We start from the raw sequence: 12,801 nt of genomic DNA, 5'->3' as shown, positions 1-12,801 counted from the left end.
CGTATTTACACAATTTACGCGATGTAAGGTTATTTTTCAACACAGATGTTTTCAGTCAGCTAGCTAGCATCCAGGTCCAGATCAACTCTTCCTCCACTAGAATCTGACTGCTTCCACGTATCCAATTGGAGTGAGGGTTGCTTTTGAAACAACCAATCACAGAGCCTAATGTAGCGCCCACGGATCCAAACAAACATGGCAGCCTCCTGTTATCACACACATTGAAGGTTGCTGAACATTTGACAGCAGCTAGCTAGCAAGCAAGCAAGCACTAACGAAAAACGTAATAATGTTGAGCCTGTCAATAAAAGAGGTAAGCAGTCTCAACTCGAGTTTAATAGCATTAGTTCGATAGCTCGCTTGTCGCAACTCGCTAACGTTATTAATGTGACAGAGAGGATTACCAATGGCATTCACAGCTAGCTAGCCCTTATGGCTGGATTGATTAGCAGCACAACTAGCAAAGTAGACACCATCTCCCTTCCTTGACGATTGTTTTGCCGCGGTGATAAGATAATTTCTTTGAACTTAAACTTGTGAACCAACCTCCCATCATATAGTTTAAACCACACTGTCATCCAGATCAATAGCTGGCTACCAGCAATCAATAACAAGTGACAAAAGCTTGTGAAATCACGTTTAAGTACGTAGGGATCTTCTAAATTTGATAAGTGATTTGCATATTTTTCAGGTCTCCCTGGCATTGAAGGAGGGTAAGATCTCTCCCACTGAGCTATGTAGAAAATGCCTTAAACGAATCAAGAAAACACGTAACCTCAATGCATACATCACTGTGACAGAGGAGCTGGCATTGAAACAGGCACAGGAGTCAGAGAACAGGCTCCTCAAAGGTGTGTGAGTCTCTCTCTCTATCTCTCTCTCACACACACACATTCACACATACACACACGCACACACTGTGAGTTTTAGTTTGCAGTAACATACTCAAACAATTCCCTGCAGGTGCACCAAAAGGACCACTTGATGGAATCCCCTTTGCTGTGAAGGACAACTTCTGCACAGAGAAGATCAAGACCACCTGTGCCTCCAAGATGCTCAAAGGTCTGCTGCTCATAACAACATACCTTTGACCTATATTAAAATATAGATGATACACTATTTTGAAATTGGAGCAAGACATTTTTGAACAGAATGAACAATATTATTTTGTGTGTTTTCTAGATTACACTCCACCCTACAATGCCACAGTGGTTCAGAAGCTGCTGGATCAGGGGGCTGTTCTCATGGGAAAGACCAACATGGATGAGTTTGCAATGGGGTAAGGTTGTCAGTCAGAGACACTCAAATGATTGTAGCGGGTGTAAATATTGTCCGCATATGTCTCAGCGCTCATTTTTAGAGGAAACTCGTAGGCTGTCTGATAGTTTTTAGTTTGCTGAGGCTTTTGTGAAGCTCATGCATTATTTATCCCTTCCCTTTTCAGTTCGGGCAGCACTGACGGTGTTTTTGGACCCGTCCGGAACCCTTGGAGCTACTCAGCTCCATATACAGACCGGACGGGGGCGGAGCCAGAGTCTGATTGGGTCATCAGTGGAGGCAGCTCTGGGGGAAGCGCTGCCGCCGTAGCCTCTCTCACCAGCTTCCTGTGAGTGAGCGGGCGGATGGAGAGTTGCACTCAGGAACAATCTACATTGTTACCAACTGCATGGAGTAACACTTTCCATAAAGTTGCTATTTTACTGTGTGGTTAGCCCTGTCAGTTCTACAACATTGTATGGGTATTATCGATTACAGTAATTACAACCTCATTGCACAGGTGTAAATTCAGCTCATGGAAGTGCAAATACCATAGATTTGATGCCCTGTAAACGATACCGGAACACACACAGAATGTCTTTGTGAACCTTTGCAGCCCTCCAGAACTCGTCCTCTTACTGACATGCCTTCTGTTCTCGGCCCGTGTCCAGTGCGTTGGGGTCCGATACGGGCGGTTCTACTCGTAACCCGGGGTCTCTGTGTGGGTTGGTGGCCCTAAAGCCCACCTACGGCCTGGTGTCCAGACACGGCCTCATCCCCCTGGTCAACTCCATGGACGTCCCCGGCATCATGACCCGGAGCGCCCACGACACTGCCACCGTCCTGGGTAAGTTGCCGAAGGATGGCGGCTAAATTTGGTCACAGAACGTACTGTATGACACAAAGTCACAGTACCAAAGAAGAATGAAACCTCAGATACAAAAATAGAACATTAGCTAACACTTAGTTCCTACTCCCTATGACTAACTGGATGGGTAGATCACAGTATTATGTACAGTAATCATGTTTCACAAGCATGTGCAAAGTGAATCACTCTCCCCTAGGGTTGTGCAAAAATTTCGATACAGCTGAGTATTGCAAAGAAAAATCCACGATACTGTATTGATTTTCCAGCCCTTCATATCGATACATTATTATACTGTAGATATAGATATACAAATCAAAGCTTATAATTAAATCATTGATACATTATTCATGTTTGAAGTTATTTCAAATTCAAATGTACTTACATTTCCTCAGCCCTCAGGATCACCTCTGTGTGAAGTTGTATTTTTCAGCTCTATTTGAACATTTTCAGTAAATTATGTAGATTATTGCAATGTATCACAACATGCATCTTATCACAATAGTGACCCATGTTTTGTGATATGTATTGTGAGGTCCTTGCCAATACCCTACTCCTACCCTGTCCTCTAAGTATTGGAGCACCTGGAAACATTATTCCTGTGGGTGGTAACTAGTAACATTTGGTTTTTATTGCCTATTTGGTGTGTAATGAGAATCCCAAAAACAGTGTATGGAAAAAAAACAGAACTTATTGAATCAATGAAAAATAATGCATGACTAGCCTACTGTAAGGTGTGGTTTCTGGTGACAGGTATCCTCCAAGGCCATGATGTCAGAGACTCAACAACATTTCCTAACTCCTCCCCAATGGCAGACCTGCCTGAGGACCTGGATGTCAAGGACATGGTTGTCGGCATCCCTAAGGTGATACTGATTCCTTAATTTCTACCTAGGCCTCTCAGTTTAGGGAAGTGATACATTTGAATCACCATCTGGACCCTCTCCGGAAAATCTGTCTTTAGTGAAGCCTATCATTTGTTGTCAGAGAGGAAAATTCTCTAAACCATGGAAATCTTCCAGAAACTGAGCGTACAGTAGTACTTTGCGCTTAACGTTCTCCCCCCAAGTTTCTCTACAAGACATTTTGTGATATTTAACCTCTAAACTCCAACTGCTAACATTCCCCCAATGATAAGGAGTATATAAAACGGAATGTTCCCCCATGGTTAGGAGTACCATGCCCCGGGCCTGTCCCAGGAGACGTTAGCCCAGTGGAGCCGCGTGGCGGACATGTTTGAGCGGGCTGGGGCCCGGGTCCAGCAGGTGTCCCTCCCCCACACCCAGCATTCCATTGTCTGCTACTATGTGCTGTGCTGTGCTGAGGTGGCGTCCAACATGGCGCGCTTCGACGGCCTGGAATACGGTACGCATCTCTGTCTATGTAGTCAGGCTTATCTGTGTCTATGTAGTCAGGCTTATCTGTGTCTGTAGTAGGGCTTATCTGTGTCTGTAGTCAGGCTTATCTGTGTATGTAGTAGGGCTTATATGTGTCTGTAGTAGGGCTTATCTGTGTCTGTAGTAGGGCTTATCTGTGTCTATGTAGTAGGGCTTATCTGTGTCTGTAGTAGGGCTTATCTGTGTCTGTAGTAGGGCTTATCTGTGTCTATGTAGTAGGGCTTATCTGTGTCTATGTAGTAGGGCTTATCTGTGTCTATGTAGTCAGGCTTATCTGTGTCTGTAGTAGGGCTTATCTGTGTCTGTAGTCAGGCTTATCTGTGTCTATGTAGTAGGGCTTATCTGTGTCTGTAGTAGGGCTTATCTGTGTCTGTAGTAGGGCTTATCTGTGTCTGTAGTAGGGCTTATCTGTGTCTATGTAGTAGGGCTTATCTCTGTCTATGTAGTAGGGCTTATCTGTGTCTGTAGTAGGGCTTATCTGTGTCTGTAGTAGGGCTTATCTGTGTCTATGTAGTAGGGCTTATCTGTGTCTATGTAGTAGGGCTTATCTGTGTCTGTAGTAGGGCTTATCTGTGTCTATGTAGTAGGGCTTATCTGTGTCTGTAGTAGGGCTTATCTGTGTCTGTAGTAGGGCTTATCTGTGTCTGTAGTAGGGCTTATCTGTGTCTGTAGTAGGGCTTATCTGTGTCTGTAGTAGGGCTTATCTGTGTCTATGTAGTAGGGCTTATCTGTGTCTATGTAGTAGGGCTTATCTGTGTCTATGTAGTAGGGCTTTGCAAAACAAATCGATACAGCAGAGTATCGCGATATTTTTTCCCACAATCCTGTATCGATTTTCCAGCCCCTCGTATCGATACATTAAAAAAAATATAAATAAAACAAAGTAAACGTTTTTAAATTAAGCACAAGGAAAATATACAGAACAAGAGGGAATAAATCTAGATATACATCATGAAGTATATAATTCAATAATCCATACATTATCCATGTTTTAAACAGACTTTAAATTTCCTCCGCCCTCAGTATCACCTCCAGGGAGCAGATGATGGAGTTATTTTCAGCTCTATTTTTATTAGTATTGCAATGTATCGCAATATATATCGTGACCCATGTATCATGATATGTACTGAGTAGTGACTTTTTTGGAAGAATTAAAGTCAAAACTGGAAAAAAAGTGAAGTTCATTTGGCAATTATCCTCCACAGGCCACCGTAGTAAGGTGGACAGCTCGACAGAGGCCATGTACGCCACCACCCGCCACGAGGGCTTCAACGACGTGGTCAGGGGGAGGATCCTATCCGGGAACTACTTCCTGCTCAAACAGTAAGACCGGGAAATCATTTAATTGAACGGAACAGCACACATTACTGTTTCCAAGTAGCTGGGGTGAACCTTTAACACTGTTGCTCTCTGTTTCGCAGGAACTACGAACACTACTTTGTGAAGGCGCAGCAGGTACGTCGCCTCATAACGGAGGACTTCAGGAGTGTGTTCAGCTCTGGCGTCAACGTGCTGCTGACACCCACCACCCTGAGTGACGCGGCGCGCTACGCAGACTTCACGCAGGAGGACAACCGCACGCGCAGCACCCAGGAAGACATATTCACACAACCTGTCAACATGGCAGGTACTGAGAGAGCACACACACCCACACCCACACCCACACACACACACGAAAACTGAAGCATACGCACGCACAGGTGTATACTCTCACACAGCCTTTTATATAGTAGGTGCAGTCTTACTGCACACGCACACACACACACACACACACACACACACACAGCCCAGGTGGTACCTTTAACTTTTGAACTCCTTTTCTAGTCCCCATTCTCACATCTCTCTCCATTGCCCAACAGAATGAATTGATTAACAGACACTTCTTCCGGTGTTAGAATAATATTGTAGTTTGTATATCATGTAAACTGATACCAATAATCTCTTCAGTTCATCTTTGAAAGGGAGGCCGATAGCTTTGAGGATAGTTAAAAGCTTCACAGTTGTCCTTCAAACAACCTTGCAACTCCAACCACTCTCTCTGCCTTTCGTTCAACCTTCTCCAATTTCACCCTCTGTCTCCCCTTCTCTCTCTCCGCCCAAGGTCTTCCTGCTGTTTCCGTTCCGACCGCTTTATCGAGCCGAGGTCTCCCCATTGGTCTGCAGCTGATAGGCCCCACCCTCCAGGACAGGAAGCTGCTGGCAGTCGCCCAATGGATAGAGCAGAGGGTGGGATTTCCCTCCATCAGTTACTATGGAGATGCTAACGAGGGTGAGAGACACACAGGGTCCACTGCCAGGAAGCACACTTCCATTGTATGACAAGAACTATGGACGTGGACATAGTTGGACATGGATATGGTCACCTTAAACTGTAAACTCGGACTAAGAGAGTTGTTATTACCTATTACAAACTTGTAAGATGTGTGGCCATACCTGGGCGGGTTTTGGCATAACCATCATCAAATGACCTCATCATAGCTTTAAGTTTGTGCCCATACCTACATCCATGGCCCATACAAATGTTTTTTTCATACGACATGATTGTGTGTGTGTGTGTGTGTGTGTGTGAGTGTGTGTGTGTGTGTGTGTGTGTGTGTGGAGAAGCCCCTCTACCCCTGGCCATGACATGGAACATGCAGTCCCACCTTAATGCACAACTATGCTGTACAACTATGCTTCTTGAAGGTGCTGAAAGCGTGGTAGATTACATTGTTTGCGTTATCCTTGTTCCAATAAAAACCTTTGTCTTTATCTTTGTGTGAGTACAGTTAATAAAAGTAAAAGCACCACAAGCTACTTTTTAGCCCTTGCAACACAAAACAACCTTCACTGATAAAATTAAACCCGAAAGATAATCGTCTACTGTTTGAATTTTTCTTTCCTTTATCTCTCGCAATTCCATAAGACTAGCGTCATAGCAGCCTTATCACACAATAGGATTGTTATTTCAGAAGAATGTCTTAAGGAGTGCAGTTTCAAGCGTAACCCAGGAGAGGGTTATCAGGAGGCTGTCTTGGCTCAAGTGTACCAAAGCCTGAAGGTTAACAAACATACGCAGGGTGAAAATTGCCCAAGGCACAGATAGAATACGCAAACCATTTCCACTCTTTCAAGTCTTCTGGCAACTTCCGTTGCTTTGCTGCAATGAAAATGTCCATTGTTGTGCAAATGTCATGCAGCAATGTAGACTGTGACGTCCGGCCTGGGCCATGTACTGTATTTGATGACCTATCAAATTGCGCTCCCAGTCTAATCTGGAACCCACTCCACAGCGGATCTGATGGTTCTGTCTCTCGTGCTCAAGCTACCTGGCCCGTAAGGGGTAAGACCCAGCACCTCAACACAGCAGGTTAGGTTAGAGTAGGATCAGTTCATTGTATTGCCTCTGGGTATGAAATGCGCTATACAAATAAAGCGTTGATTGATTGATATTGCCATTAGACAGGGTGCAAGGACAAGGTGGGACAGAACGAGAGAATGATGGATGGGATGGAGATGGATGGATGGAATTTTATGATAATTGATGGGATTTTTTTTCTTAAGCCGACAAGAAGGACAAGATGACTATGCTTGCAGCAAAGAAAGTCTATTTGCTTGTGTTTCAGTTGAAACCTCCTCAGATAAGGAGATGACGAATCACTTGGTAGTTGTTATTTTTGCTTCCTCCATGCTTGTGTGACCTCATGCTTGTGTGACTTCTGCAACTCAACATCCCTTCACAACAGTTGTAGTCTATGAGGTCAATGCACTATTCCACACATCTGTCTATCATTTGGTTTGAGAACATTCAGACACAGTACATGATACCTACTGTTGAGATGTGATATCACATCCCATTTTATTTCTATTGCACCATTCATACAAATCAATGTAGCACATAGTGCTGTACATAAAAAAGAGGTGGATAAAAACATAAATCATGTAAACACAATGAGGATATTATTTTACAGAAACAATAAATAAAAATAAAATAAATAAAAATGTTAAAATAAAATAAAAATAGAGAATACAAATTAAGAACAATTTAAGATATTTTATAATAACCATAGCCCAAAACTGCAGTATTGTAGGTTAACAGTATCTATGGTGCATTTTATAACAGCAGCTCTAATTCCCATTTGGGTTTGAATGCAGTCATAGCCTAATAAACACGATTTTGAGTGTCACACTCATCAAGCCCTTCTTTGGCTCCTGTTTCATCTGATCCATGCTCTTTTCAGCTCTCCTCATGTAGGTTTGACCTGGTGTACACATGGTGCAAATGTCACCCTCACTCCCACAATGGTGGAAGGAGAGAGAGACATGCTAATGAAATCTCAGCCGAGCGCCGACTCCTCCACACATAGCTAGCAAGCCAGGTTGTCACACCCACACACAGAAACAGACAGGAACACATACTTCCTGATGCTCACAGTCTTCATTTAGAGACATGGACCCCACAGATGGACACAAAGCCCGGCACACATACACACACACATACTGTACACATACCCCTAGTCTTCCTCAGTGGACGTCGGGACACTTCATTTCATATCCATATCTTAAAGAAAATTGCCACCTGCCATTCAGCCTGTGGTTCTGTTGCTCATGAGCCAGTACTTTGAAACATGGCTCTTCAAAGTTTACCAAAATTTACTAATTTACATTTAGAATAGATCTAATTGATTGATGATACTGTGTGGTCACTTTATAGATGTGCACCAGGAAGTTTGCAATCTCCTGAGTATTTATCATTATAGTCATAAGCACATCTAATGAAAATTGGCTACACTGGGAGTATTTGTGTTGGTATTATTTGAGAACTAGAGAATTATTATTGTGTAAGCACGATTGATACAGCCACGAGAACATATTTCATTCATGGTTGTGTGGCTCTTACAGTTTGAAAGTCTGTTAGGTCTGAGTTGGCCTGCCACTGGTTTCTCCACCATTGAACACATGGAAATATTCCCACATACCAGATATGAACAGTTAGCGCTTGCTGGCCTCTCTCCACAGCATAACATTACTGATATTAAATTGAAGATAAAGTGCAAATAAGCCACATATGAATGTACTTACTGTACGCAGGTTTTGCATGTTATATTATAACATCCTACAATGCCTGCTTTCCCTTTATAGACTAACTTACACAATAAAAAATTAAAGTTTGTATTTCTCTTATTGACATTAAAAAGGCTATCTAACTTGACCTATATATTGAGGGCAGTGTACTTATATCCTACAGTATGTTTCAGTTTGTTCTCTTCTGACTTTCTCGGGTTCTCTTGAGTTGCAGGTGTTCTGCCAAAGAACGACTGCCCCACCAGGAAAACAAACCTTTCCCAGGATAGCAGAGTCTGATATTGACCAAATTCGGTATACTTGCATCCGATGACTTCTACTTTGAGTCCTGAAAAGTTTGTAATCGTCACCCTTCACAATCCTGAAGTAGGAGGCGGGGGCGGGGGTGCAGTTTTGGGCAGGGACTTGCCAAATGATTGCCCCCCCCCCCCCCCCCCCACACACACACACACATACCAACTCATGATTGTGTGTTACGTCTGAGTGGAATAACAATAGGGGAGACTGGGGTAAATTGAGCATAGGTGGAAGTTGAGCCAAGTGACCAAATATTTAGGAAAAAGGCACCATTTCATGAAGTTTGTGAAGGTAAGAGCCACATGAGTAAAGTAGTTAGACATTTATGTCCCAAAAAACATTTTTCGCTCATGAAAGTGAATTTACTCTATCATAAGTTTCATGAGGATTGTGTAAAGACCAAAAATATATTTTTAGATGTGTTTTATACATCAGTTATGGTATTTATGAGCTGCAACATCAGGTAGTAAACCTAGCGTGAAAGTGCACCATTTTAGCTGTGGGGGCAAATAAATTCACGGGGTAAGTTCCATACACGGGGTAAGTTGTGCCACGATACCTTTTTTTTTGTACATGCTATAATATCAACTGTTATGTTCAAACTGATTCTGATTGTTTGTAGGGATGCACAACATACTGAAATATATGCTGATATATTTGTTAGCAAAAAAAACTATAATTGCCTTCATGTAGTGATCCTTAATATGAAAAGTGGCTCGACTTACCCCGGTCTCCCCTACACTTAAGAAATTATTCTTAGTAAGGTGCTATATTCATCAGGGCAGTTAATGTACAGAATATCACATTCGAGTCACTGGCACACAGTCAGAATAGGCTAGCAAGGTATGCTTGATATACCAGCTGACACCTTTGATAATAATATCACCTGACTCTAAAAAGTAGCCTATTAATGTTTGAAGTAAACCCAGTAGTAATATAGCCTACATTTAAGGCAGATTCTGCGATATTCAGCGTTCATTTCGGGCAGAGAAGTAATTTTTCGGCAGGCGGTTGTTGATCGGCACAACACCACCTGCTATGGGATAATAAAGATGTTCATCTTAATTTCAACCCCAAAAACACTAAAGGGTTAACATAAGTGAGAGGTTTGCAGCATGAACACATAAGCTAGTCTTGTAAGAGAGAACAAAGCTATGAAAAGCTTCAGTTGAGCAGGCCTCGGCGAGTGGGTGGTCATCGGTGGTCATGCGCTCGACACGATCTCTAGACAAGACGGCCTGCACAGAACGGCGGACATGCGACACATTATGCTCATCTGTGGCTTTTGATTGACAGATGCCCACTGCCCCAGGAGTTGGTCTGAGCTCGTGACTGTGCCCCCTCATTGGACAATCAAAGACCATTGAGATGTATGTACAGTATAAGAACTGTGTGAGATTATTCTCAGATTCTGTGAGTTGTTTTGGTCATTAACCACACACCACAGTAAAGGTCTACATTGTTCACTTAACACGTCCCAGCACATTCCATGTTGCTGGAGATAATGTAGCCTGTGTTGGGTCAGTGACTCATATTCATGTAGAAAACATGGCCGAGTCGACTGATCAGCCCATCACTTTATCTTTGCATGGTTGGGCTCAGTGAATTTGCTTTGCAAAACTGACTGCATGTATTCTGCCTGATGTTCTTGCTAGAGAGGACAGGTCATAGAGGTCTAGGCCTATTTGTTTAAAACAAATAAACAAATGTCTTTTGATGGGGTTTACTAATTTACTAATGCACTCAACTTCTTCGTTCTTTGTCTAACCACTGTTGAATATGTTTATTTTTTAGTAAACAAGCCAGAGGCAACAGTAAACATGTCGTCCCCCACCCATGATGCATGTTCCTTTGAGGTAATGAAGGAGTGGAAATGTGATACTTCCTTCATGAATATGAATATATGAAAGTGTTGTTCATTGCATAGAGCTCTTAACTCTGTGTGAAAAGAACTAGCTAGCTAGTACCAGCCAGCTATCCAAATTTGGGATGACTGGAGCGCTGCGCATGCCCGGCTAATGAGCGATGAAATCCACAGTACAGCTATGGTGAGTAAGCAAAATTTTCGAGTGACTTGAATGCATGAAAAGTCAATGGCAGGAGGCGAATGGGCAGAGTTAATCGCGGCGAAACTGCTAGCAACACAAAATGGGTGCATCGAGCAAGAATCGCTCATGAGCAGTTCAGCTTGAGCAAACATTTCACCTAGCAAAAGCCAATCACCTTCAAGTATGACTAGACGCGCTAATACACGTCAGAAGCGCAAGCCTCTCAGCACATGTCCAAACTTCAGAAGTAGGGAGCGCTGTAACTCCCACAGACTCTCCACCTACCATGTAGACTAACATTGTCACGATTGAAAAACATATAACCTAACCATACTCTATCTCTGATCTATCCAACATAGGGGGAAATGATCGAAGGTCAGTGGTTCGAATCCCAGCTCCGACTGTCCACATGTCGAAGTGTCATTGAGCAAGACACCTAACCACAAATTGCTCCCAATGAGCAGGTTAGCACCTTGCATGGCAGCTACCGCCATTGGTGTGTGAATGAGTGTGTGAATGGGTGAATGAGAGGCCATTGTAAAGTGCTTTGAGTGCCGCTAAGGTGGAAAAGCGCTGTGTTTATAAGTGCAGTCCATTTACCATCAAACTACCTAAATAAGAGTAATCTATAAGAGTAATATGATCTACATTGTGAAATAATAAACTCACAATGCACCTAACCTCGATACCAACATACTGTATGAGAAACCTAACATTTAGAACAAGCACTAAAAGAGCTACTAAACACCTGAAGCTCTGAACACTGAGGATTTAGAAAGTAGACAGGCTTCTGACTAGACTCTGCTTTTACTGAGACACCAAGCATGTTTTTTTTGTACAAAGCAAAATGTACTTGGCAATTAGAAAAATGAATTGTGGCGAGTGCCCACAGGTGACGGGCTCTGGTACAAGTGTGACAGACAAATGAACGTATATACGCACTAACGTACACAGAACGATCTAATACCCTCCCTTTCCGACCTCAACAGGTGTGGATCAATGAAGGAAAACAATGGGTTTTTCTACCCACACACTATAAGCAAACACACTTTTCAAACACTTCCCTCTCCTTTATCTAAACATCCTTGTTCCTCTTCCTACATGTAAACCAGTTGTATAAATGATAATTAATGATAGCAAACAGAGCTCTGTTGTTCCAAGGAATTACAGAGGGCAGCCACCAAACGTCAACCCCAGATCATTTCCAGAACTCCTGAAAACCAGGCCATTGAATTAGACTGTGGTCTCATACCTACAGAGGTCCGAATCCACAGCTCCCCATGCAAAGGAGGTTAAACATATCATGCAAATGAGCAAAATGTCACAGGGAAATGATAAGAGCAAAGTTCTGGGTTATCTGACTGTGATCAGCCAATGAGCAGAGATGGGATCTCTTACTGTCCAATGGGATTTACTGTGCATCTATATCTGATTCGCTATGGCAACAGCTAGGGTTGATATCTTATGTGGGGAGAATCAGATGTCTGTACAGGTGTGACAGACACACACACACACACACACACCCACACACAAAGTCTGATATCATTGTAACAGCAGAAATCCCATCTCGCTTACCAAATTTCACGGACACATATTATTTTCTTACCCCCTCTGAGTTAGCTGAAGCACACACTGTAATTTGCACATACAGTACATTTCAATGTACATATCACTCAGAAAGGCAAATAACCTGGTGGCTAGTATGTCTTTGTGTGACACATGATCACCGCGATGACTCATGGAAGGTTGCGGACAATGACCAAGGCCCAAGCGCAGATAATTGGATCATTGACATTACCAGTTGTCTTGTCCCCCATCAAGAGCAAAATAGTTCTTAATTGAACACTTGCGGAGCTTTGGGCCCATATGCTAT

The 12,801-nt window shown here is 42.9% G+C and overlaps 1 protein-coding gene across 1 annotated transcript; it reads left to right on the top strand.

The window, feature by feature from the left end:
• Positions 1–215: 215 nt before the first annotated feature.
• On the top strand, positions 216–11,931 carry qrsl1 (glutaminyl-tRNA amidotransferase subunit QRSL1; the record flags this gene model as incomplete). Its single annotated transcript, XM_084438407.1, has 12 exons — positions 216–313; positions 692–851; positions 964–1,062; positions 1,183–1,279; positions 1,445–1,606; positions 1,929–2,104; positions 2,876–2,988; positions 3,295–3,487; positions 4,725–4,842; positions 4,941–5,146; positions 5,621–5,788; positions 11,918–11,931. The coding sequence occupies exons 1-12, from the start codon at positions 290–292 to the stop codon at positions 11,929–11,931; spliced, it is 1,530 nt and encodes a 509-aa protein (XP_084294533.1). The 5' UTR covers positions 216–289.
• Between the last annotated feature and the right edge of the window lie 870 nt (positions 11,932–12,801).

This window comes from Borostomias antarcticus (genome assembly GCF_949987555.1).
Source record: "Borostomias antarcticus genome assembly, chromosome: 5".
In the NCBI taxonomy this organism is placed as follows: domain Eukaryota; kingdom Metazoa; phylum Chordata; class Actinopteri; order Stomiiformes; family Stomiidae; genus Borostomias; species Borostomias antarcticus.
This window is presented reverse-complemented; position numbering and strand designations above follow the sequence as displayed.